The sequence below is a fragment of the Cervus canadensis genome, chromosome 10, assembly GCF_019320065.1.
Source record: "Cervus canadensis isolate Bull #8, Minnesota chromosome 10, ASM1932006v1, whole genome shotgun sequence".
Lineage (NCBI taxonomy): Eukaryota > Metazoa > Chordata > Mammalia > Artiodactyla > Cervidae > Cervus > Cervus canadensis.
Window position 1 is genome coordinate 4,012,005 of NC_057395.1, and position 27,042 is coordinate 4,039,046.

General features: G+C 40.9%; 2 protein-coding genes and 1 non-coding gene across 6 annotated transcripts in view; 1 reads left to right on the forward strand and 2 right to left on the reverse strand.

Annotated features, from left to right (window-relative positions):
* Positions 1 to 27,042, forward strand: part of USP6NL (USP6 N-terminal like) — a 138,281-nt gene that overhangs the window by 90,311 nt on the left and 20,928 nt on the right. For all 4 annotated transcript variants that reach the window (XM_043478765.1, XM_043478767.1, XM_043478766.1 and 1 more), the window contains 4 exons: positions 2,579 to 2,618; positions 16,476 to 16,556; positions 22,201 to 22,308; positions 26,189 to 26,298. In XM_043478765.1, the coding sequence (XP_043334700.1) occupies positions 2,579 to 2,618; positions 16,476 to 16,556; positions 22,201 to 22,308; positions 26,189 to 26,298 (339 nt within the window). The remainder of the gene's footprint in view (positions 1 to 2,578; positions 2,619 to 16,475; positions 16,557 to 22,200; positions 22,309 to 26,188; positions 26,299 to 27,042) is intronic.
* Positions 5,014 to 5,108, reverse strand: LOC122449038. Its single transcript, XR_006271856.1, has one exon. It is a non-coding gene; the product is annotated as a small nucleolar RNA SNORD116 (small nucleolar RNA).
* On the reverse strand, positions 9,209 to 9,705 carry LOC122447970 (protein phosphatase 1 regulatory subunit 14A-like). The gene has a single exon (XM_043478769.1). The coding sequence runs from the start codon at positions 9,664 to 9,666 to the stop codon at positions 9,238 to 9,240; it is 429 nt and encodes a 142-aa protein (XP_043334704.1). The 5' UTR covers positions 9,667 to 9,705; the 3' UTR covers positions 9,209 to 9,237.

A 27,042-nucleotide genomic window follows, 5' to 3' on the forward strand; every position in this document is an offset into this window, starting at 1 on the left:
GAATATTACTCACATATAGAAAAGAAGGAAATTCTACCATTAGCATCAATAGAGATAAACCCTGATGGAACTCTACTAAGTGAAATAAGTCAGAGAAAGACAAATGCTCACTTGTATGTGAAATCTAAAAACAGAAAAACCCAAACTCATCCATATAGAAAACATATTGGTGGTTGCCAGAGGTGGATTCATTCTACAGGATCTGCCTGACGCAGACCATGTAGCCTGAGCAGATGATTCCCATCTTTCCACAGACACATGCAATGCTTGGTTCTGGTTCAGTGTTGATAACAGGCACAGTTAGGCCTGTTAGTCTTGTCTAGTGAATGGGAGGGCGCTGAAGAACTTGACCTGTGGTGGCAGCCAGAGATGGCACTTCATTTGCAGTTAGGAATGTTTAGTGTTAGGTCAGGATATGCTCACATTAGCTACACAGAAGGTTGCTCTTGCCCAGGCAGCCCACTCACCCCAGAGGTACCACTCTTGGTGCACCCAGAAGTTGCCAGATGTTCTTATTCTTTCGAGATGTCCCTGCTGACCTCATCACTTAGCAGGTATGTCCCAGTGATGTCCACAGGCCTTCTGCTGCTAGTCAGTGAAGAATGGATGCTTGCCATTCATATATCACTGACCCCAGTGATCAGATCACAAATTAGCAGGGAAAGTCAAGACTAAGAGCATAACAAAGTATATTTTAAAAAGGAAAAGAAACAGATGAGTAGTCACTTATAAAAAAGCAACTTCAAAATCTTCAAAATTTCTTTTCTTCTTGAGAATTGATTTCTTAGCCTGTTTTTCATACACTATTGCACAATCTGAGGATAGATACATATCTAAGTTTGAACCCACTGGGTTAGATAATGCTGAACATCTCTGTATTAGGGTAAGTGATGGTGACTGAGTGAAAATGTTAGTTTTCTTATCTGTGAAATGAGGGATTGTACTAGCTCTCTGAGATCTCTTTCAGCTCTTAACACTTTGTGGTAAGTTTTGTTGCTATAGCTTTATGCTTCACCTAAGAACTCTTCAGAGTAGCAAAAGAATGCTTTTGGAAACTTTGGACTCTTGTATACTAATGTATTGTGTTCTTAAAAGTGTTATTATCTGGTATGAAGAGAAAGGCAAAAATATGTATAGATCTTGTCAAAACCAGACTTCCCTGGTGGCTCAGATGGTAAAGGATCCGCCTGCAATGCGGGAGACCTGGGTTTGATCCCTGGGTTGGGAAGATCCCCTGGAGAAGGGAACAGCTACCCACTCCAGTATTCTGGCCTGGAGAATTCCATGGACAGAGGAGCCTGGCAGGCTACAGTCCATGGGGTCATAAACAGTCGGACATGACCGAGTGACTTCCACTCGCTTGTCAAAACATCAATACCACTTATAGAGCAACTCAAAGCACATAACACTGTTTATGGATAGTACAGATAGTTGTTTTTACATTACTGACAGTTAATACAAGAGTTTCTGAATGTTTTATATTGAAGGTGATATCACAAAATTAGTGTATCAGAGAAATGGATTTGATCTTCCATTGTACATTAAAAAGTTATTCTTTTTGAAGTTTTGACAAACGAGGCTTTGCCTGTTTACAGAGTAAAAGTTTAAGTTTCCTTTTTAATTCTTAAATCTGTGGGAGGCAGTTTTGTTTCCTTATACTAGTTGTTTTGAACACTCATTTGTTACGGGCTAGTTTGAGACAAAGAGTGGAGGTGATGGTCTTGGATAGAGGTTGGCAAATGATGGCCTCTGGGCCAAATCCAGCTCTCCACCTGTTTTTGTAAACGTTTTATGGGGATTAAGCCACACCTGGTTTACATGCTGTCAGCATCTGCTTTCACAGTATGACATCAGAGTTGAGTAATTATGAAAAAGACAACACTGTATGGTCCACGAAGCCTAAAATATTTGCTGTTTCAATATTTACCTTTGCAGGAAAGGGTTGTTGACCCCTGGACTAGAGCAGTCTTGTCCAGTGGAACTTTCTGCAGCGTTCGTGGAGGTGTTGTCCCCTGTGGCCATACTGTTCAGTGTGGTAGCTGAGTTATGGCTTGGGAGGCTGATGGCTGAACTTCTACTTTAACTTCATTTTATTTTACATTTAAAATTAAACAGCCACCTGTGGCTAAAGATGACGAGATTGGGCAGAGCGGGTCTAGAGATTTGAAGACAGGAGATGTGGTTTCAGAATGTTGTTGTTTAAGTCTCTCAGTTGTATCCGACTCTTTTGCAGCCCCATGGAATTGTAGCACTCCAGGCTCCTCTGTCCATGGGACTCGCCAGGCAAAAATACTGGAGTGGGGTTGCCATTCCCTTCTCTAGGGGATCTTCCTGACCCAGGGATCAAACCTACGTCTCCTGCATTGGCAAGCAGATTCCTTAACACTGAGCCACCTGGGAAACCTGTTTACAGAATAGCTCATTGTTTTATGCTGAATGTGGTGGAATGGAAGCTTACATAACTCTTGTGATGACAGGTAGATGTTTGGACATCGTGTGTACCTAGAGATTTATAATTTTTTTTAAAAAAATTTGCCCTGATTTCAACTATTTCACACTCATTGTTTTTCCTCTGCAGTGAGGAGGAGCTCCCATATCACAATGCAGCTATGGAACGGGTAAGTCCAGTTCTCTGTTCATTTTTCATTACTGGGGAATTCCGCTCCTCAGAGGAGGAAAAGTTGCCACTTTTGTGATTGAGGGTGCCCTTATTATCTGTCAGTGCTGCTGTCAGCATTAAAATTTGACCCTCCGAATATCACTGTAAGAAAATAGTTAGATTAATGGTGAAACAACTTTAGATTTTATGGAACTTCTGTAGGTACTTGGAAAAAAGGAGGGGTGGCCGTTAGCAGAGCCTGCACGGGGATGGTGGTTCTCCGGCGAGGCCGCCTCGGGACGTGGGCCTGGTGAGAGCACACGCTCAGGAGCCCAGGCCCCTAAGGTGTCATGTTGCCTGGGCACCTCTCCAGCACCACATGGCCCCTTCAGCTCTGGTCCAGACCAGCCACTCTTGGCAATACAACTGTGTCACAAGATTTCCTCCGCATCTCCTGCAGATGACTGCAGAAAGAGTTTGCTGTAGTCAAATAAGTATGTTTGCATTTTAGACTTAAGTCTTATATATAGTAAACCTGTCTGGTTTTGGTAACTGAGTGGTTCCCCTTTCTCATCGTGCTTGGCTGGGGCTTGGCTCCACAGCTGGGTGTGCTGACATGTAGGGACTGATCGTTCCGAGTCCCATGGAGTCCCCTCCGCGCCTCCCCATTTTTCTCATCTACCAAAAAATGAACTGTAGGAATTCATGAATGGAGAGGGAGACTGTTGATCAGGGACACTAGTCTGTTCATTTATGTTTATTGGGTAAACGAGGCTGAGTTTCACAAAATGGAGGTAAACTTGGTGCTGGAATTTGAAAAGCATTTTAGGGAATCTAAAATCAAAATCTTCTGAAAATTAATACTGTTGTATAACACTGGATAAAATTGCTACTTTACATATGCCATGTAGAGAACCCTGTAGGTATTTCCTGAGGTTGAATTCTCCAGTGACTGCCTGATTCTCTTTGTGTCATAACCTTGATGTTTGGGCAAAGGAATTTCTTTTAATAAAGCTGTATTACTGCTTAGCAACAATGTGTCAAGCGGGGGTCTAGAATCAAGGCAGTGGCCTGGAATATCAGGAAAACATGACGTAGTTTCTGTTTCTGTAATGCTAGCTGCTCGGCGGTGACTGGAGGCAGGCCAGGGGAGACAGTTGAGGGACGTAAACGTGGCTTTCGGGGCCTGGTATTCATGTCATGCGAGGGCAGTGCTGCTGGAGGAGAAGGCTGGTCCCTGTGGCCCTGGGTTGCTGGAGAAGGAAATGATGGTGCAGCGCCTTCTACCAGCTCTGCTCCTGGGGAGCTCCTACCGCTCCACTTGGACGTGGACACACACACAGGGTTTAGCTGGTGTCTCCCCTCTGGCCATCCTCTTTCTGTTAGTGCCCTGACTTGGCTTATCCTTGGACCCCCTGGATCCCATCACTGTTAGATCTTCAACCCCGTCTCTTCCCACCACAGGGTGGGACCTCCCCTGTCCTGCTTCTTCTGAGCTAACCTTCCTGCCCCTGCAGCGCCGGAGTGGCTGTATGCAACCGGGGAAGACTCCCAACCGGGATGAACGGCTTTACTTTGCATCCAGGATCTCAAACCTCAGCTGCACGTTTATGCTGCCTGGACTTCACGCCATGCCTTCCTGGTGAATTTCTGCTCCCACTTGAACTAGCGCCCTTTCCTCTTCCCTCTCAAGCCCCCAGTGCCGCCGCCTCCGGCCTCGCTCAGCTGATGCCCTCGCTCGTGCTTCTCACTTCTCTGTACTGTTGCCCCAGGTCCTCAGCTCCCAGCTCCCTCCCACTGTGATGTGGTTAGTTGGCCTCTCACTCTCACACGTTCTCTTTTTTTTGATTAATAATTTATTTTAATTGGTGGCTAATTACTCTACAGTATTGTAGTGGTTTTTGCCATACATTGACATGAATCAGCCATGGGTGTACATGTGTCCCCCATCTTGAACCCTGCTCCCACCTTTCTCCCCATCCCCTCCCTCAGGGTTGTCCCAGTGTCCTGGGACAACTGGTGTTGAGTGCCCTGTTTCATGCATTGAACTTGGACTGGTGATCTATTTCACATGTGGTAATATACGTGTTTCAGTGCTATTCTCTCAAATCATCCCACCCTCGCCTTCTCCCACAGAGTCCAAAAATCTGTTCTTTATATCTGTGTCTCTTTTGCTGTCTCGCACATAGGGTCATCATTACCATCTTTCTAAATTCCATATATATGCATTAATATACTGTGTTGGTGTTTTTCTTTCTGACTTACTTCACTCTATATAATAGGCTCCAGTTTCATTCACCTCATCAGAACTGATTCAAATATATTCTTTTTATAGCTGAGTAATATTCCACTGTGTATATGTACCACAGCTTTCTTTATTTTTTTTTTCTTTTCTTTTTTTTTTTTAACGTGCTGGACCTCATTTTCGATGAGGAGACGGTAGTGAGTTCTCACTCATTTTGTTCAGATTTTCCAAGGAATGCATGTGGGCTTTCTTATACATTTGTCTGCCGATGGACATCTAGGTTGCTTCCATGTCCTGGCTGTTGTAAACTGTGCTGCAGTGAACATTGAAGTGCACGTGTCTCTTTCAATTCTGGTTTCCTCAGTGTGTATGCCCAGCAGTGGGATTTCTGGGTCGTATGGCAGTTCTATTTCCAGCTTTTTAAGGAATCTCACACTGTTCTCCGTAGTGGCTGTATTAGTTTACATTCCCACCAACAGTGTAAGAGGGTTCCCTTTTCTCCACACATTCTCCAGCATTTATTGTTTGTAGACTTTTGGATAGCAGCCATTCTGACCAGTGTGAGATGGTACCTCATTGTGGTTTTGATTTGCATTTCTCTGATAATGATGTTGAGCATCTTTTCATGTGTTTGTTAGCCATCTGTATGTCTTCTTTGGAGAAATGTCTGTTTAGTTCTTTGGCCCATTTTTTGATTGGGTCATTTATTTTTCTGGTATTGAGCTGCAGGAGCTGTTTGTATATTTTTTAGATTAATTCTTTGTCAGTTGCTTCATTTGCTCTTATTTTCTTCCATTCTGAAGGCTGTCTTTTCACCTTGCTTATAGTTTCCTTCATTGTGCTAAAGCTTTTTAAGTTTAATTAGGTCCCATTTGTTTATTTTAGCATTTATTTCCATTACTCTGGGAGGTGGGTCATAGAGGATCCTGCTGTGATTTATGTTAGAGAGTTTTGCCAGTGTTTTCCTCTAGAAGTTTTATAGTTTCTGCTCTTACGTTTAGATCTTTAATCCATTTTGAGTTTATTTTTGTGTATGGTGTTAGAAAGTGTTCTAGTTTCATTCTTTTACAGGTGGTTGACCAGTTTTCCCAGCACTACTTGTTAAAGAGATTGTCTTTTCTCCATTGTATAGTCTTGCCTCCTTTGTTGCAGATAAGGTGTCCATAGGTGTGTGGATATATCTCTGGGTTTTCTGTTTTTGTGCCAGTACCATACTGTCTTGATGACTGTAGCTTTGTAGTATAAAGTCAGGCAGGTTGATTGCTCCAGTTCCATTCTTTCTCAAGATTGCTTTGGCTATTTGAGGTTTTTTGTATTTCCATACAAATTGTGAAATTATTTGTTCTGTGAAAAATACCATTGGTAGCTTGATAGGGATTGCATTGAATCTATAGATTGCTTTGTGTAGTATACTCATTTTCACTATATTGATTCTTCCGATCCATGAATATGGTATATTTCTCCATCTATTTGTGTCCTCTTTGATTTCTTTCATCAGTGTTTTATAGTTTTCTATATATAGGCCTTTTGTTTCTTTAGGTAGATATATTCCTAAGTATTTTATTCTGTTCATTGCAATGGTGAATGGAATTATTTCCTTAATTTCTCTTTCTGTTTTCTCAGTGTATAGGAATGCAAGGGATTTCTGTGTGTTAATTTTATATCCTGCAACTTTACTATATTCATTGATTAGCTCTAGTAATTTTCTGGTGGTATCTTTAGGGTTTTCTCTGTAGAGGATCATGTCATCTGCAGTGAGTTTTACTTCTTTTTCAATCTGGATTCCTTTTTTTTCTTTTTCTTCTGATTGCTGTGGCTAAAACTTCCAAAATTAGGTTGAATAGTAGTGGTGAGAGTGGGCACCCTTGTCTTGTTCCTAACTTTAAGGGAAATGCTTTCAATTTTTCACTGTTGAGGATAATGTTTGCTGTGGGTTTATCATATATGGCTTTTATTATGTTCAGGTATATTTCTCCTATGCCTGCTTTTTGGAGGGTTTTTATCATAAACGGATGTTGAATTTTGTCAAAGGCTTTCTCTGCATCTATTGAGATAATCCTGTGGTTTTTATCTTTCAATTTGTTAATGTGGTGTATTACATTGATTGATCTGTGGATATTAAAGAATCCTTGCATTCCTGGGATAAAGCCCACTTGGTCATGATGTATGATCTTTTTAATATGTTGTTGGATTCTGTTTGCTAGAATTTTGTTGAGGATTTTTGCATCTATGTTCATCAGTGATATTGTCCTGTAGTTTTCTTTTTTTGTGGTATCTTTGTCTGGTTTTGGTATCAGGGTGGTGGTGGCCTCATAGAATGAGTTTGAAAGTTTACCTTCCTCTGCAATTTTCTGGAAGAAAATTTTAGGTAGAATTCACCTGTGAAGTCATCTGGTCCTGGGCTTTTGTTTGTTGGAAGATTTTTTATTACAGTTTCGATTTCTGTGCTTGTGATGGGTCTGTTAAGATTTTCTATTTCTTCCTGGTTCAGTTTTGGAAGGTTATACTTTTTTAAGACCTCATCCATTTCTTCCAAGTTGTCCATTTTATTGTCATATGGTTGCTGATAGTAGTCTCTTATGATCCTTTGTATTTCTTTGTTGTCTGCTGTGATTTCTCCATTTCTCATTTCTAATTTTTTTTATTTTATTCTTCTCCCTTTTTTTGTTGATGAGTCTGGCTAATGGTTTTTCTATTTTATTTATCTTCTCAAAGAACCAACTTTTGGCTTTGTTGATTTTTACTGTAGTCTCCTTTGTTTCTTTTTCATTTACTACTGCCCTAATTTTTATGATTTCTTTTCTTCTACTAACCCTGGGGTTCTTCATTTCTTCTTTTTCCAGTTGCTTTAGGTATAAAGTTAGGTTATTTATTTGATTTTTCTCTTGTTTCTTGAGGTAAGCGTGTATTGTCTTGTCCTTCAGAACCCCTTATTGTTTCCTCTCCTGCTCTTCTTTCTTGGTTTCCTATGCTTGTTCCTTCTCGTCTCCTCCATCTTTATTCTTTCTACTATGCCCCGGGGCTCAGGCCTGGAACTTCTCTCTCTTCAAGGACATCTGTGAGCAGGCCAGTGGCAGCTCCACCCATCCAGTTTGCTGTCTAAAATCTCCCCGAGTTGTCTCTGATGTCCTCTTTCACCGCACACCTCCTCTGTTAGCTCAGCTCACCGTGAGTCCAGTCTGCCGCCTTCCCAGCATCTCCTCTTATGCTCCTGGTTCCCTGGAGCCTCTTCTGGAGCTTCCAGCTCCCTGCTTCTGCAGTGCGCCTCTCCTTCTTCCCACAGCCTGTGTGCTCACTGGAAGAGTAAGAGGGATTGTGTCACTTCTGAGGGCAGTGTGATGCCAACCCCCCATCTTACCCACAGCAGAAGGGAGAGGGTCCTCAGGACAGCCTCAGAGCTGCACGTGCCTGGTTTCTGCCTCTCCCCTCCTCCTGGCTCTTGCTCTCCTGCAGGCCTCCTTAGTGCTCCCTGACTTGCCTGTCAGGTCCCTCCCCACAACCCCCCCACCCCCAAGAACTACAAGACTGGGCGCTCCTCCCCCACACATGCTAGCTACCCTCTGCATCCTTTATTTCTCTCTTAGCGCTAACACTGTCCAAGTTACTCAACATTTTACTTACATCTGTATTTTGTCTGTTTCCACACTAGGATGTAATCTCTCTGGAGGGGGTTTCCTCTCCTTTGTTCACTGTTGCAGCCACAGAAGCCAGAGCAGGGCACGTAGTATGTGCTCAGTAAATGGTGGCTGAGTGAATGACCAGGTGAACAGAAGGATGTGTTCTGTCATGAAACGCGGAGTTAAAGGCTGGCGGAGCTTGTCATTTCGAATGTGACAGTGTGCTTTATTTGAGAAATTAGAGAGAAAAGAGTTGGAAGGTGTCTTTCAACAAAATATGTCTATATTTGGGAGAATAAAAATCTGGCAACCCATTACAATACTGACTTTTCTCTCCAATGCCTCTTCTCTTCCCCTTTCAAAACGATTTCCTGGTCTAAAAAATTCAGAAGTATGGGAATCACTAGTATAGATGATTCAAAACATGTGACAGTGAAGGAAAGAAGAAATAAGAGACAAAACATTGTAGAGGATACATACATGCTTGGGGGAGGTTGTTTGTTTTTAATTTTTTTTTAAGAGATTTGCCTGTACAGTAAAAGACCTGTTTACCCAATGGCATTCAAGGTACAATTAATGGATTGTTTATAAAGAGTTTAATATACAAGGAAACCACTAAGAAATGACATGCATACCTTAACAGTTTAACACAAGACAGGTTTTTTCGTGTGTGTTGTTTTTTTTATTGTTACGGAACCATTAAATACAACTTATAAACAACCCAGGGCGGCGTTGGGTGGCGGGGAGACGGAGCAGGTCACGGAGGCCAGAGAGGGTCAGGGTGGCGCGGTCCGGGCTCGGTCCTGGCGGGGGCTCAGGCTGCCGTCGCCGGAGGGGTTGGGCCGACGGAGGCCTGGCTGCTTGTGGAGGCCTCGCAGCTTCGCCAGCAGCTCCTGCACGAAGTCCTCTGTGGGGTTCGCGCACGACTTTAGGAGCCCCTGGATCTTCCGGCTTCTCTCTTCTTCACTCTCTAATTCCAACAATTCATCGATGTCGACCTCATCGGGCATGTCTGCCTCCCTGCCGCGGTACAGTTCCTCCAAGCGCCCGTCAATCCACTTCTCCACGTCCAGTAGCCGCTGCAGCTCCCGCCGGTCATACTTGACGGTGACGCGCGCCTGCCGCTTCTGCAGCCGCCCAGGGCTGCCCCCCGGCCCCCGGGCCCTTGATGGAGCCTCCAGCTTGCCCAGCCGCTGCGCTTCCATCGTGGTCCTGGCCCCGGCCCTGGCGCTGTGCTGTGCGCTTTCGCCGGGCGCCCAGGGGCCCTCTTACGGGCCGGGGCGGGACCGGCTAGGGGCGGGGGCTCGGACTCTCGGCGGAGGCGGGGGCGGCCCCGCCCCGACCGCCCCAGGCCTCAGTTTCCCCGCCTGCAGCGCGAGGACTGGCCGCTGCGCCCTCGGGAAGCCCGCGGCTGTTGCTGGTTCCAACACAAGACAGTTTTATATTCCCTGTCAATATCTCACTGGGAGAGGGGGTTCTGAAGCTGCTGACTGAGATTCCGTTCTACCCTCGTCCATAAACTGAGCTCACATTGTGTGACTTCCCTTTCACAGCTTTGGTTTCTTCAAAGTGGGATGAGAACTCTAGACACATGAAAAGCAGTCTGAGGCTGGAAACTTTTTAGTTTATCCAGATTTCCCCCAATTTTTCAGGTTTCATCTTAGTCCACGTGTTCTTCAGTGACTGCCTAGACCAAATGTTCAAGGTCTGCCATTTCTAGGAAACTAATAAAAATTTCTGCATATATTGCTGCATTGAATAAATCAGTGGAAATGATAGCCTTGCGGAAGCTATAAGTGTTTATTAGTCTTCAGGAAGCATCCACTTGCAGTGTGAACTTCCTGCCTGCCATATGAGAAGAAATGTACACTGATGCAGGGTAGTCTCAGGGCTTTAGTTCCAGCTTTGTGGTGGTGGTTTTTTTGTTTGTTTTTTTAACATAAGGCAATTCTCTGTTGAAAATAGGGGTAGTAGAAATCAGGCCTTCATAAGAGGATTGGTGTTGGTATTTGCAGAGTGCTTTGGATTCCCCCAAACAGACACATTAACAAATAAACACACTGATTATATTTACTCTGCAGAGAACACTATTAATAATGGATGATATTGTTTCTTTGAGCTTATTGATGCTTTTAATAAGGAGGAAAGGATATGTAAAACTATGAATTTTCTTGGATTCAGCTATTCGTTTTTGCAGTGTGATATTTTGCATAGCTTAATGGAATATTGGAGCCTATTCAGATTTTTAAAATTATATCTTAATTTTATGTGCTGTGAAATCTTACTCATAATACATGACTTTTCAATGTCATTCTTCTGTCAAAACACGTGTCTACTTCTTGCACTCCTTATCCTCTCCTGACCTCTGCTGGTGAGGTCGAGGAGTGCATGGCGTGGCTCAGCTGTCTAAAGTCACACATTCTAATATTCAAAAAAACATCTGAAGACTTGAACTTCTGTAAAGTTCTAAGATTTCTTATTCTAGAAGAGAAGACTGCTTAATATTCATCCACACACTGTATATGTGGTTAGCCTTTACTGTGTAGGTTATTGATCATGTTAGGAGCAGGAGGAGTGTTGGACCCAATACAGGGTTACTTCATACTGGGTGGGTGATACAGCATTTGTTAAGTACTTCCTATTTAACTAGTCCTGCATGGGCTTAAAGTATAGTATCACTAGAGATTGAGGCAACAAAGAAGATATTGGTCCCATTTTTCATCCTTAAACCCTGCTTGCCCCACTGTGAGGGGCCAGTCTTGATTCAGAGGGGATACCAATTTAAGATGATCAGGTATCAAACTGCAAACTTCAGATGGAAGCTTTTCCTTTTGATATGTGTTGGCCTGACATTCTCAGGGGCATAGAATTTTCTTGTGCTGGGGTCTCCTGTGTGATTTTAGAAAACTGCAATGATGAGCACATCTAATAGCCATTCCCCCTGAAAAAGTACCCCTGTTTCTTTAAAAAAAAATGGATGATCTAGGTCTAGGATAGAAAAAGTATAACGTGAACCTGAATTAATTTGCATCAGATCGGGCATGTCTAAAGGATCCACTTGAAGAGGGGAAATCTACAACCAGGTAAGAGGCAGTCCAACCAAATTTGGGATGACTTGAGCCTCAAAAGGAATAATGATGATAATAATGTATTATAACACATTGAATGAATAAAATAGTTCTTTACACCATCAGTTAAGTTCAGTCGCTTAGTCATGCCTGACTCTTTGTGACCCCATGGAATGCAGCACGCCAGGCCTCCCTGTCCATCACCAACTCCCGGAGTTTACTCAAACTTGTGTCCATTGAGTCAGTGATGCCATCCAGCCATCTCATCCTCTGTCATCCCCTTTTCCTTCTGCCTTCAATTTTTCCCAGCATCAGGGTCTTTTCAGATGAGTCAGTTCTTCGCATCAGTTGGCCAAAGTATTGGAATTTCAGCTTCAACATCAGTCCTTCCAATGAATATTCAGGACTGATTTCCTTTAGGATGGACTGATTGGATCTCCTTGCAGTCCAAGGGACTCTTAAGAGTCTTCTCCAGCACCACAGTTCAAAAGCATGAATTCTGTGGCACTCAGCTTTCGTTATAGTCCAACTCACATCCATACATGACTACTGGAAAAACCATAGCCTTGACTAGACTATCTTTACACCACAGTGATATTAAAAATTGGGAAGGACTCAGGAGGAAAAACATTTTAATAGAAAAATATCAGTTAGTAATGTAGAAAGAATGAGAAGGAAAAAACCCCACAAAAATGGTAAAAAAAAAAAAAAAATTACCACACACACATGAAAAAGGTAAAAAACCATTTTACCACCATCAGAATCAGAATTGATTCAGGCAGAAATTATAGTGGATGAGAAGATCACTGAGCAGAGTTGTTAAGGAGCAGGATGTCCACGTTATCTTAAAGTGCACCACCCAGATTATGTATTAGATGCAAAAGGGAATGTCTCTGTTAACAGAGAAGTTGGGCAAATACCACTTGACCAAGGCACCAAAAGTTACATCACAGATAATGATACAGATCAGCATGAGCTGTCAGTGGATGCCATAAGGACACAAAGTCTGTTATGTAGTATTCCCACCAAAATCTCAGGGAAACAATTAGATGAAGTCAGATGGTGCAGACTAGACCCTTCAAAAATCAACATCATGAAAGACAAAAGCCAAGAGACTGTTCTAGAGTAAAGGGAACTAAAGAGATGTCTTCTCTCCACCCCACCTAAAGAAAAACAGCTTCACAGACACTTCTGAGACTAGTGGGGAGTTTGGTATATGGATGGTTTGTTACCAAATAATGAACCAATTTTAAATTTCTTGAAGGAGTGTGATAGTGGTGCTATGATTATATAGGATAATGTGTCTTATTCTTAGGTAAATATTTGGAGTGTTCATGATGTCTGTGATTTTCTAATAGCTCAGCACACCCCCCCAATAAAAAAGCACCCCAATATAAATAGATTAAATCTGGCAAAATGTTAGTGATGGATTTTGCTGAAGCATATATAAGTATATGGTGCATTGGTCTTCCAACTTTCTGCAGGTTTGAAATGTTTCAGTAAAAATTAGAGAAAGTAAGATGTCGCTGTAGAAAGTCAACAGAGTTATTTAATAGCAGTTTTGTATAGATTCCTAACAGAGGCATGAAAATACATTGTGTGCTGGGGATGACAGATAGTTCAAGATGACCAGGTCATCAAAGTAGCAGAAAACTAGAAGGTGAGTTTGTGTCATCCTGTGTTAGAGCATTGAACTTTAATTGTAGATAATGGGTAGTCGTTGAAGGATTTTTTAAACTGGGACTCACTTATAAGGTCATAGCAGTGTGGAGGCTGGCTTGAGGCCACTCAGGGCTGCCTGTGAGTTCTTGCCCTTGTCTAGGGATGAGCATTGTCCCCCACCCCCCACCCCCCAGAACCGGCGGAGGACGCGATGGAAGCTGGAAGCAGGAGACATGGGTGGGACCAGCAGAGTGCAGTTTGGGTCTGGAAGGAAGATAAATGGAAGACAGAAAAGCTAAGCTTTTAGGCTGATTGACTTAGTGGCTGGTGGTGCTGTTAATTTACAGTAGGGAAGGGAGGGATGGTAGCACCATGTTTAGGGAAGCCCTTTTGGATGTGTGGAGTTGGACGTGTCTGCTGAACTTCTAGGTGTGGTTCTACCTTGCTGCTCTTGTTCTAGTGTCTTGGTGTCAGTGAGTCCATGGCAAGCCTGTTTTTCTAGAGCATTTAAGTTCATATTTGTCACATGTGTTTTCTGAATAAATTCTGGAGTTGCTAAGCTGTAGCATCTTTGCTGATAAAGTATATTTTATCCGCTTATTACAGATTCATGAGTGCATTCAAATCTGGTGTAGTTGATCTGACAGCATTACAGTTAACACTTAAGCCCTATGGAATACCAATGTATAATTTTATACTGGTGTATAATTTTGAAATCTTACAGCCTGGGAGCTTTACCCAAAGTTTTTCCTTTTTTTGCTGTAGGGGAAAGAAAAGCAACTTTAATAGTTCTTAAAATTGTGCGTGTGTGTTTTATGCTTGCATGTAAGAACGTGAAGCATTTAAAATAATCTCTCTGTATATATGATGAGCGTTAGAACACAAAAATGTGCCTTTTAAAAAAAAGGATAGCTGTTTCTTAAAGTGAGTTATTGACAATTTAATAGTCATAAAAAGGAAAGATAGCAGGAGACCTGCTAGATCTCAGCAGGGTTTTTCCTGGCAAAGTATATGTTATTACGCTCTTGGGTTGGCTTGAATTATTTGGTGCTTTCCTGTTGGTGGAGAAAGGGATTGAGCTTTGAGGAAGTCAGGGGAGGAAGTGCAGAACAGTGAAGTGACTGAATGGCTCCTTAGATCAGTCTTAATTTTTCACAGCTTGGCCTTCTCTGAAGTCACATTTAGCAGAAACATTAATTAGATTTCAGTGCCCTGCTGAGGTTTAAAATTAAACATATTTCTGGAACCATCTGTAGCATTTTATCACTAATAATATAATGAAGAATATGCTTAATCTTTTGAAAAATGAGAATCATAACAGTATCTTTTGCTCACAAGTGATCATCTTTGGTTATGAAAAACCCATCAAAATTTTTAGCAGAGTAAAGAAGTAATTAGAGAGTTTTAAGGATATAATCCTCCCCCCAAAATTGCATAAAAGTATTCTGATTGGTGAGAATCTTTTCCTAAATTCAGGATTTTCTTTGGGATTTTATGCTTCTTTTGCATCTAAAAATATTGATGGTGGGCCTGTGCCATCTGCCTATTTGGGGCTGAATTCGTCCAAGAGCTGAGATTTCCCCCGAGGAGAGCCAGGACTGGGTGGAGGCAAGGGCCTAGGACACAGCGGCCCAGCGCACAGGTCCTGGGGCCAGACAGCCTGGCTTTGATCTGACCAGCGGGGAATGTGGAGAAGTCGGTTGGCTCCTTTGGGCCTCATGGGGTGTAGTGAGCATACATTTTTGAGCATAAAATGTCCTTCAGAACTGTTCTTTCCTGTGTGGTCTTGTTTCCTTCGCTCTTTAGATGCACTTAATGCACTTACAGAAGCCTTCAGGGGAGAACATGCTGCCATCCAGGAGAATTAACAGAACAGCAGCAGCTCGCTTGCTCCTAGGAATTCTGTTGTTTTGTTCTCATGAAAGCTGATCACTAGGTGTGGACCCTGCGGCCCTTTCCCAGGCAGTGAGAGACCACAGGCACCTTGGCCTTAGTGGGGGAAGGAGGTCAGGCGCGCAGCAGCGGGGGGCCGCCTGGACTGAGGAGAGACTTGCTTCAGCCTACCCGCATGCGCTTTCTGAGTGTAGGCTGGGCCCGCAAAGGGAAGAACAGAGGGCTGTACACCCAGGTCTTTTTTTCTGAATGTACCGACCAGGTAAGTCACTCTACCACCAAGAGAGTTAATAAGAGCTTGGAGGGCAGGCTGGAGGACTTAGGGAAAAATCCCTTCTTCTGGAAACCAGAGGGAGGGAGAAGCCTTTTCTCTACCATCTCCCCCGCTCCCTTAGCCCCCTCCACCCCTTCCACCCTGTTCCCAGCTTTGCCCAGAATCTTAATTTAGTGACAGTCGAGACCGCCGACCGTGTGTTCAGCCTCAGCTCTGGAAGCGTCCTTTTTTAGCCCCTGTGGTGCTGCATTGTCTGAGAAGTGTATCTGTCCGTGCTTCTCGGAATTTTGCACTTGATGAAAACCCTGACGGTCTTCCAGCTCTTCGCTCAGGCGTGCCTCCTCTGCCGTCCTGGGTGGGTATCATTGCTCCCGCCACAGGACTTGAGTCGCCCTCTCTGCCTCTAGGCCCAGCACTGCATGTTCCTTGTCAGGTGCCCTTGAGGAGATGGTGAGCTTTCCCAAGGGCAGCAACAGTTGCTTTGTACAGTTTTCACTAGCATAATGCTAGTTATGTAATGATCTCCCAATAATATCCAGTTCTTCTTTACAAAAACCACCTTTGTCACTGAAAGAATTAAAATGCCACAATTCAGTAAAATGTTAAAGAAGAGAATGGAATTTTGAAGTTGTGTTTTTTGTTGCTTCATAAAGATATTTCAAAATATTTTAAAATTTCCTTTTGGCTTAACTTTGTAAAATCCCAAGTACCTAGTCGCTCAGTCATGTCCGATTCTTTGCGACCCTATGGACTATAGCCTGCCAGGCTCCTCTGTCCACGGGGATTCTCCAGGCAAGAGTACTGGAGTGGGTTGCCATGCTCTTCTCCAGGGAAAATACCCAGAGACAGATTAATTTGAAGTGTTAGAAAATATGAGTGACTCCTCTCTCTTTACCAGTCTCTCCTGTGTGTTTTAACTTAAGCAAGAGAGTACTGTTGATACAGGAGTAATCATGTGTCCAACTGGTTTTTTTAAAAAGTTATTTGCTGTCCAATGTTGCATAACTTTTTTTTGTAGTTCTTTTTTCAGCAGCATTTTCCTTGACATTTTTTGGTAATTTGTAAGTAAAAGAAGTCTAAAACAAACAATAACAGTGAATTTCAATTTTATTTTTAGCAAAAGCACCTGGAAATTGAAAGAACTACTAAATGGTTGAAAATGCTAAAAGGATGGGAAAAATACAAGAACACTGAAAAGGTAATTAAAAATTACTTACTTATGAAACTGTGCAAATTCAATGTGGATTTTCCCAGTAAAATTTCCTCTCTCATTATAAGAATATTACATGCATATTCTTTAAAAAAATTTTTAATTTTAATTTAATTGAGTGAGTGAAGTGAAAGTCACTCAGTTGTGTCTGACTCTTTGCAACCCCATGGACTGTAAAGTCCATGGAATTCTCCAGGCCAGAATACTGGAGTGGGTAGCCTTTCCCTTCCCCAGGGGATCTTTTCAATCCAGGGATCAAAGCCAGGTCTCCCACATTGCAGGTGGATTCTTTACCAGCTGAGCCACAGGGAAGCCCCAGAATACCGGAGTGGGTATCCTATCCATTCTCCAGCGGATCTTCCTGACCCAGGAATCGAACCGTGGTCTCCTGCCTTGTAAGCAGATTTTTTACCAGCTGAGTTATTGGGGAAGCTCCTAAGTGGAATGCCTTAAATTAGGAGTATCTGTGCTGTCACAGAATACCCAGTTTAGACTGGTTGCTGGAATTGAGAGGACGCGGTGGACAGCCCAGAGGTCAGCAGGCTTTCAAGGGTGACGGAATTCTGCTGCTTGGTTACATTGATGCTTGTGGTTTTGTTTCTTTCCATCTCCATTCTCTGCCTGCTGTGGTGTCAGCTTCCCGCTGAACGTGGCTTCCCTTTGGGGTCAGGATTATTGCAGTCACTCCAGGTTTGGTATCCATCTGTCTTCCTGCTCAGAAGGAGAGAAGTTTTGTTTTGAAAAGTGTTCGTGAACAGGAGCACGTCTTTGTCCTAAAGCATCTAGCAGATCTCCCTCCTAAATCTTTTTGCCCTGCATTGAGTTTGGGCTGTTCTAAATCAGTTTTTTTTTAATGCATACATCTATTAATATTCCTACTAATCTCATCAGAAAAGTCTTTAAATATTGTTAAGTTGTGAAGTTCCTAGTAGTTGAAGTTTTCCAAAATTCTAACTTTTGCTTGAAAGGGCAAAAGTTATCAGTGGCAAAAATACTGTCAGGTATTTTCCTTAAGGGCTTCCCAGGTGGTTCAGTGGTAAAGAATCTGCCTGCCAATGCCAGAGACTTGAGTTTGTCCCCTGGGTTGGGAAAATCCCTTGGAGAAGGAAATGGTGACCCACTCCAATATTCTTGCCTGGGAAATCCCTTGGAAAGAGGAGCCTGGTGGGCTACAGTCCATGGGGTCACAAACAAGTTGGACATGACTTAGAGACTATACAACAACAACAAATTTTCCTTAAAGTAACAGGCTTATTACTTCATTTATTTATTTTTTAACTTCATTTATTTTTGAGCAACTGTCTGCTAAACACATGTCTCAACAACCATGGTTAGTCAGTCATTTTTTCAGATTACTGTCCTTGACAAAAGCAGTTGGTTCAGATCGCAGTTCAGTTTCATTAATGCTCTTACTTGAGGCTGGCACTGTGCTCTCTGTGTCCTGCCTCATGACCCAGAATATTAATAAGATGTGTGTTCAGGATTGAGATTGAGTGAAATTAATAGTTTCCACTGCTTCATTAAGGGCATTGCTAAGTGCACTGACCTCTGTTTTAAGCTGTGATCAAAGAACACAGTGACTGCCCGCACAGTGCTTCTCTTGCCTTAGTTTGTGCCGAGGTGTCAGGAGCTTTGGCTTTTATGAGGAGCCATGAACCTAAGGTTTTTCTGCTCCCAGTGCCAAAGTCAGTGCAGGGAAAGAGGCCAGTAATGTTTTAGTGTCATTAAGAAAATAGTTTGCATGGCCCATGCCTTGAGAACTGCTGACTTTAGCTAAACCTCTGTTTCCTCATCTTTGAAATGGAGATAATAATACCCATTTCAAAGAGATGAAGATTTCATGATTTTATGCATGTAAGCCATTAGGCATTGTACCTCACATGTAGTAAGCATTCACTAGCAGTTTTTTGAAGGGAGGTTAGACAATTAAAAAAAAATTTTTTTTTAGGATAAAAAAAGAGATCTTCCATAATCCTACAACAAAACACTGAGTTAACTGTTCTGATTTTTGTCTGTTTCCTCACATTTTTTTCTGTGCAATATATATACATTTTCCTATTTACATAAATTGTTGTGTGTCAGCCTTTGCCAACAAGATTTCCAGGGAGCATCAATTCCTTGGGTTCTAACAGGTATTTTTACATAGAAGCAGTATTGCCTGCTGATTAAACAATAGACCATCCCAGGTTCAAACCCCAGCTCTGCCACGTTATTAGCCATGTGACTTGGGGGAAGGTATTTAACCTTTTTTCTGCCTTAGTTTGCTTGTCTGTAAAATGAGGGAAACCACAATACCTTCTTCACCAAGTTGTTTTGAGGATTAAATAAGATAATTCATGTAAAGCACAAAGAATAATGCCTGATACTTAATATGCAGTCAGTAAGTGTTACTTATTATTACATGAGAGAGAGGCTCTTCGGTTAAGTCACGTTAGGAAAATTAAAACTGAACAGAGGTAAGCAGGTTTCTTTACTACAGGATTCCTCAGCATCTTTAATATGTGGTAGAAATTTTCAAGAGGGACATTAAATTGCGTAACATTTATTCAACCTTGAAAATCTCTTTGTCACGGGGTATCTCCCAGGAATGACATCACTTTTCTTTTGGAGCATCCTAAATATCCCCATTTAAATTCCGTTAGACTGTTACTATTTTATTTTCATCAGGAGTAAGTTCATTTCTGGGTTGCTAATTTTATTAAAATGTTTCAAGAAGTATCCGTTCAGAGTAGAATATTGGTCATGATCTCTGTGCTTTGGTTTAACAAACACTCTGCTTCTCAGACTGACCTAAAGCTGACAACTCCTTCACCTGATGTCATTGTGGAAAGATCTTTCAAGTGCTAATTACAGAATCAATCTTGATGCATTGTACCTATGCTTTAATCTCAGCTTCAGCCCAATAAAATACTTGTAGAATTACAGGACTTTATGTCCTTCTCTAATATACATATGTCTGTGAAAGTATGTAAGCCTTTGTTAAAATGAGCGTTCTGCTAGGCTGTTATCCTGACAGCACCTCTGCTAATGTACTTCTCAGTGAGAGATTTTAATGGAGCTTTCTTTGATGTATCATTTTAAAGCACTTTCCCACAACTATAATGAATGCTAGAATTATTTGGTGATATATATGGTCCAATCTGGTATGAGGCAGAATGCACCTTCTAAAAGAATTGCTGCTCTCAGTTTATACCCAGTTTTAAATTACATTGAAGTTAAAAAATACTGTATATTTTTTTTTCTCTTCCAAAGGAAAGTATATGTTTTCTCTCAACAGAATCCTTACTTATGTGGTAGTAGTATAAAGAAATATCTATCAATATCTTGAAATAAAAATATATAGGTCTGATAGAGAATATTTGTATTTTTAGAGTATAAGCTTTAATGAAAAAAATTGCCATTAAGGTTGCCTGTGTTTGCACAATGACTACTCCCTATGTACAGTCACACTGTATTTTTTAAATATAATCTATTAAATGAAGAGATGAAGTTATCTCTGCTGGCAGAGACCATTCTGATTTAGCTAGTCGTGATATTATTGTGTCTGAGCTCTGTCATAACAGAGTTCCTACAATGGATATATATATATGGTGTTTTTTTTTTGGTCAAATAACTGAATGAACCTTTGTTGGTCAGGTAACTGACAGACCTGTATTAACCAATATTAGATTCTACTGATGGGAAAAGGGAGGCACGATGTATAGAAATAAATTTCTGAAGGCCATTTTTAACGATAAGCAAGAGATGGTATGTCCAGATGCCAGGGCTTGCTTATTGTCTGTTTGCTTAGCAGTCCCTTTTGGTGTGTGTCAGTTAAAGGCCAGAAGGAAATAGAATGTGGTTGTTAAGAAGCAGGGGGCCTCATGGATGGTTTAAAACTCTCAGATCCAGACTCAGGAGACTTGTGCCTATTTGGAGTCAGTAATTTATATATAATTGTTTGAATACAGAATTGAACAAAAACAATAAATAATGTCTAAAGTCTTTGTGAGTGATGCAGTATAAGAAATGCATGTGGTTCTTATGTTACTTATGGAAAAACATCTGTCTAATGGACATGCAAGTATGTCCATCAGAGTTGATCTGTTTATTTGCCATCATTGCTTACAGTTTAACATCTTTACTCTGGAAATTCAGGAGAGAATTTGAAGTTGCTTTTAGTGTATTATATTCCTTTAAAAAGTGTATTATAAATTTGAAATGAATATAGGTGATAAACTTTCTTCGGAAAATAAATCTTAAAGTCACTTAAAAAAAAAAAACCACACACACTCAATTTGCAAATTTAATGGTGTTAAATGTTTAGCACACGGGAAATGCTAAAGCAGAATGGAATTTACACACAGCCTTTCTGTACATATTCTTCCAGTTACATCTACCACCTGAGTTAATGCTTTGGTGTTTGTAGTCACTGTCTGCCGAAATTTCAAATTTGAGACTGTACTGTGTTTTACCAAAGGAACAAAACTGAAATTATGTATGTGATTATTTAATTGAGTAACCTCACAGTATGCACTGTTTCACAGGAAAAGTCATTCTACAGTGATACTCATTTAAATTCACAGTGTCTTAAAGCTACATCATGATTTAGTAAAGGCTTCATTTTAAAAAATCTAAATAGTATAGTTGTAGAAGTTGAAGCTCTGCTTATTAGTTCATAGCTCATCAGCATTTTGGTTACTAGTTCTAATATCTTATTTTCTTAGCCATGCTATTGAAATAATATTATTTTGTTCATAATGGTAACTATGTACTTATTTTTACCTTGTTCCTGAAGTTTCTGCCATAATTTGTTTCATCACTTCCTTTTAAGTTTTAAAGTTTCCTTATGTATAACTTTATAATGAGCATAATAAGTATATGTTATTTTGAATATGTGATTAGCTTTAAGGAAAAAGGCAAATCACAAGAAGTTGGAGAGGTATGCTGAGTCTTAAGATCTTAGAGTGATAGCAGCATCAAGTACCCAAAGAGTTAATGATACTGATGATTTATACATAATTTCATTCAGAAGTGGCGGTCCTTCTTGATGGAAATTTATCACTATTTTTGTCTGGTCAGATAGGATCAGTGTCATTAGGAAAAGAACAAGTTTCCCTGAAGGAACTCTCCAGAGTTGAGAAGAGAGGGAAGAGGGAGTGTGTATGTGTGTTGGAACAGGGAGGTAGGGAAATGAATGAAGACTGGGAGTCACAATGAGTTGTGAGATAGAAGGTTCTGGAGAGCCTCCATAAAGATACTTTGACACAAGAGAACCATTTTGTTATTCTGGACCTTTTAGATGTATGAGGGGAAAGAAGGGAAGTGTGTAACTAGTTAGGCACATCAGCGGGGAATGTCGGATGTTCACGACTTTGGAAAGGGCACCAACTGTGCTCTCGTGTGTCTGAAGGCACACCTTTGCAGTGAATGAAAATGCTGATGTATGGACATACTTGACATCTTCCTTGTTTATTCTGTCCTGTCTGTGTGCATGTCTCCTGTTCAGATCTAAAGAGGAGAGGTGAGAGGGTCCAGGAGTGTTAAATTGTATCAGTTACCAGGAATCCTTTGAAAAGAGGAACAAAAGTGATTTAAGGGACTAGTCTGAGCTTTGTGTTTGTAACTTTCAATTTATGTTTCTTTCCATAAGTTTCATAGGAGAATTTACAAAGGAATCCCACTCCAACTCAGAGGTGAAGTCTGGGCACTGCTCCTGGAGATCCCAAAAATGAAGGAAGAGACCAGAGACCTGTACAGTGTGAGTACCAAGAGCCAGCCTGGCGTTTTGAAACCATCAGTCATGGTTGGGGCATATTTGTAAGGAAAATTAACACCTGGTTGCAGCTGTTCATTTGCAATGCAGTATTAATAATAGATATACAGTGTCACTTTTAGAGGTTTTAGGAAAATAATAGCAGAATTCAGTTTATCCAGCAGCTGCGTGTGTATGACTGACTGTTTTCTTCTTTCCCCCAAGATTGTTACAGCATTTCTAGGTTTTATTATTCGTTAATAAAAGTGACCAGCAAGACTTGTAAATTGGCCTGTGCATTAAATTTACCTCCTTGTCATCTCAGCTATAGCCTTTCTAAACCTAAATTTTATATTAACCTTTGGAAGGAATAAGAAATGTATATCTAAAAATAAATGTTCCTCTGAAAGTATATATAAATAGAATAAGTTAGAATAACTGAAATGAAGAAAACTTATAATTTAAACCCAGTATTAATTATAAAAGGAACTTTGGAATGCTCTTTTAATACCTTCCTGCTTATGTATAAGTAAAATCTCATTAAAAATAAGGTACCCACGGTGCATGGGTTTATTTCTGGGCTTTCTATGTGGTTCCATTGGTCTAGGTTTCTGTTTTTGTGCCAGTACCATGCTGTCTTGATGACTGTAGCTTTCTAGTATAATCTGAAGTCAGGAGGGTTGATTCCTCCAGCTGCATTCTTCTTTCTCAAGACTGCTTTGGCTATTCGGTGTCTTTTGTGTTTCCATATGAATTGTTAATTTTTTTGTTCTAGTTCTGTGAAAAATGCCATTGGTAATTTGATAGGGATCACATTAAATCTATAGATTGCATTTGGTAGTATAGTCATTTTCACAATATTGATTCTTCCTACCCAGGAACATGAAATATCTCTCCATCTGTTGATGTTGTTTTTGATTTCTTTCATTAGTGTCTTATAATTTTCTGTGTACAGTCCTTTTGTCTCCTTAGGTAAGTTTATCCCTGGATATTTAATCCTTTTTGTTGCAATGGTGAATGGGATTGATTCCTTAATTTCTGATTTTTCATTGTTAGTATATAGAAGTGCAAGTGATTTCTGTATATTGATTTTGACTCCTGCAACTTTGCTAAATTCATTGACTAGCTCTAGTAGTTTTCTGATACTATCTTTAGGGTTTTCTATGTACGGTATCATGTCATCTGCAAACAGTGAAAGCTTTACTTCTTTTCTGATCTGGAATCCTTTTATTTCTTTTTCTTCTCTGATTGCTGTAGCTAGGACTTCCAGAACTATGTCAAATGATAGTGGCAAAAGGGGATATATATATACTTATGGCTGATTCATGTTGAGGTTTGACAGAAAAAGCAAAATTCTGTAAAGCAATTATCCGTCAATAAAATATAAATAAATTAAAAAAAATTTTTTCATCAAGATGTAAGGTTATGAATATTGGTTAATTTAAGCAGTTACTTTTTTTTGGACAAGACTTTTTAAATTAATTGTTTGGACCCTCCACAGATTATGAATTTATGTCCTGGGATTTTAGAGTTTCAAATTATTTTAAATGATTGATTAGATATTGATTTGGCCAGAAAGTTTGTTTGGGTTTTTCTGTTAGATATTATGGAAATTCAATGAGAATAAAACTACTTTTCCTTAATCTACTAAGATTTTTCTCAAACAGTGATAATGGTGGTGGCTCCTGAGCCGGTGCTCTTATCTACTGTTTCTCCCGTTCTTTTATCTGTATCTCATCGTTATCTGTCTCTCTGGGGTCTTGTGATCTGTGTCACAGATGGCAGGGGTCTGGCCACGGTGCTCAACAACCTCACCTGAAGCCTTAGCAAGGCTGAAGAATGTTGTCGGCCAGATCCACAATGAGGTGACTAGTTTTTCATCCAGGTGCATTCCACTGTACTTCTGCCCTCAGGTTTATAGGCTCATTGGATCCTATTTCTTTTAAGTAAGTGTTTATTCTTTATTATTGTGACATTCATGGACTCAGTCTCAGAGATTACCCGAGAAGTTGCTTACCTCCTTTTGTTAAGATAAATATGCTTAATTTCCTGTAGTCTGCCCTTAGCTTGTCACCATTCTAGGACATAAATAGTCTTTGTGTTCCCTTATTTTTTTACCTGCTTAACTGGGCTTTGCTTCTGTCATGAGGTCTTTTTTGTGTTAAGTGTTCTTGTCCTCTAGAATAATTCATATTATAGATGTGTTCGGGTGTTTTTCTCCTTTTCAACTAAATTGTATTTTAAAGCATATTTTATCATGTCTCATCAAGCATTTCCTTTCTGGGGAAGTGGGGGGGTGGGGTGAGAAACAGAGGGCCTGTGGGCTGGAGAGGACACAGACATGTGGAGGAAGATGCAGGGGAGTGGATGCCCTGAACTTGGGGCAGACCAGCCTTTCCCTCCACTTGACTCCCAGAACATCAGCAGTTGGGCACTTGTCCTCCTGATGGGGGATCGGAAGAGTGTTTCTTTAGGAATCTGACCAGCCCAAGAAAATAACCCCAAACTCCTGACTGTGGGGGAGGCCCAGTGAAAGCAGCTGGATCACCCTGCAGTAAAGACAGTTGTGAAGCCCGTCTGCACACAGAACTTTCCATCAGCTTTCCTGTGTCTTTCAAAATACAAGCAGACAGTGAGGAGAGGAGCTAGGAGCTAGCATGGAAAATAGGAACAAGTGGAAAAAGCAACTTATGAGAAACAGCCCATAGAGCAAGAAAAAAACAGAAGAGCTATTGCTGATGTCTTCAGAGGGATAAAAAGAGATATTGCATCCATAAAACAAGTATAGGATGCTATAAAAGGAACATTTGAGAACAACAGAGCCTATGAATATAAAAGATGATAATAGAAATGAAGAATTCTAGAGGAGGGTTTGAAAATGACAAGTGAAGAAGTTTCCTAGAAAATAGATTGTGAAGTCAAAACTCAACTCAATGAGTTTTTAAGATTGAAAAGATCCATCAAATGCCCAAACCTGTGGCTAAAAATAGATCCAAACCAAAAACAGAAATTACAAGTTTCAGAACTTAGAGATAGAAGCCCCTTTCTTATAAAGAAGGAAGTAGAATGGCAGCACTGCAAGCCAGAAGACAGTGAAGGTGATGCCTTTTGAGCAAAAATATTTTCTAACTTAGAATTCTAAAATAGCCAAATAGCTAAGAAAGAAGGTAGACTTAACAGACATTCAGAGGATCAAGAAATTGATCTTCCACACATCTTTTCACAAAAGCTACTGGAGGCCAAGCTCCTCAGAACAAGGAAGTAAACCAAGAAAGATGTGAGATGCAGGAGCCAGGAAACCTAAGCAGAGCAAGGCCTCGCAGGTGTTTGTGAAGGGGAGCCCCGAGCAGCCCCCGCAGCTGGTCAAAGCCCTAGGAGCCGGCTCTGCGGGGAGTGGAGGACAGGAGGCGCCTGCGCTCCTGGAACAGCCCGGAGAGGTGACGGCAGCCTAAGGTGAGCCTGGGTTGAACTAGCAACACTCTGTAGAAAACTAAGCCAACTGAGAAACCAGCAACCGGGCAGTGATAGGCTCCAAGGAGAACTAGAACATTATGTCGGAAAGAAGAAAGGAATCACCGTGAACTGCCTGGCTTGCCTGGGAAGAGTCTTAGCAACGCAAACTCCAAACGTTCTCCATCCAAATGAAAATCTAGCTGCCCTGGGAGGGTGGGAGGGGGAGGAGGTAAGGCAGGGTGGTGGCGTGTGGACAGAGGGGAACCTTTCACTGTGCACCTTTTTATGTTGTTTTTATTTTTGAACCATGGAAGTGGTTTTTCTAAATCAAAAAAAAGTTTTTTAATGATAACTATTTTACTGTTTGTCATAGACTTTTTGACATTTGATTTCCGTTAAAATGTGCTTTCTTCTCTTCTTTTTTCCTCTTCAGAAATTAAAACACAGAGCACGGGGTTGTTCGCCTGATATCAGACAGATAGACCTTGATGTCAACCGCACATTTAGGGACCATATCATGTTTAGAGACAGATACGGTGTGAAGTAAGTAAAGTTTAATATTATGGACTATGAATAGCATTTACAAATAGTCTTTATCAACTTGAAATGTGAGTGTTTGGAGTATCTTATATAGGTGATAATTTTGCTTCCACCTCTGAGGGTTTAAATTTTGGCAGATCCTTTGGTCCATATTATGTAAACTTTAGGATATAACTTAGCTTAAATTTTTAATCTTTGACATATCTGTGCTATACTATTTGCTATAAAATCATTTTATGATCTAGAAATTCTTAAATATATGGTAGATACTCTTATTAAAAATCTCAGAAAAGAAATGAGAGATTTTGTTACTTTTTGAGAACCATGTCAGTAATAAATGCATTCTTAGACCCTGGTTCCATGTACAGGTGAAACTAAAAAAATGGGAAATGGATGAATAAAATGACAGTGGCTGTTTAGGAATGGAATGTACAGTCTGTTGTCCTCCGTATCAGTTAAGGTTCAGCCAGAGAAATAGAAACCAGTAAGAGATGTAAACTAAGGGACTTGCTGTGAGGAGTTGGCTTACAGCGTGCTGGAACTAGCAAGTTCAAGGTCCATAGTGCAGGTGTCAGGAAGGGCCTTCAGAGCTCTAACGACCTTTTGACTGACTGTGTCAGGGCTTCCTAGATTATGGAGGGTAATCTCCCCAACTTTGAGCCAACTGATTGTGTGTTTTGGTTACATTTATAAAAGACCTGTTTCACAGCTGCACCTCCATTAGAGTTTGAATATCTGGGGATTGTA

Coding starts and splice junctions, on each gene's coding strand:
- LOC122447970 (XM_043478769.1), bottom strand. CDS start 9,666: ATGGAAGCGCAGCGGCTGGGCAAGCTGGAGGCTCCATCAAGGGCCCGG.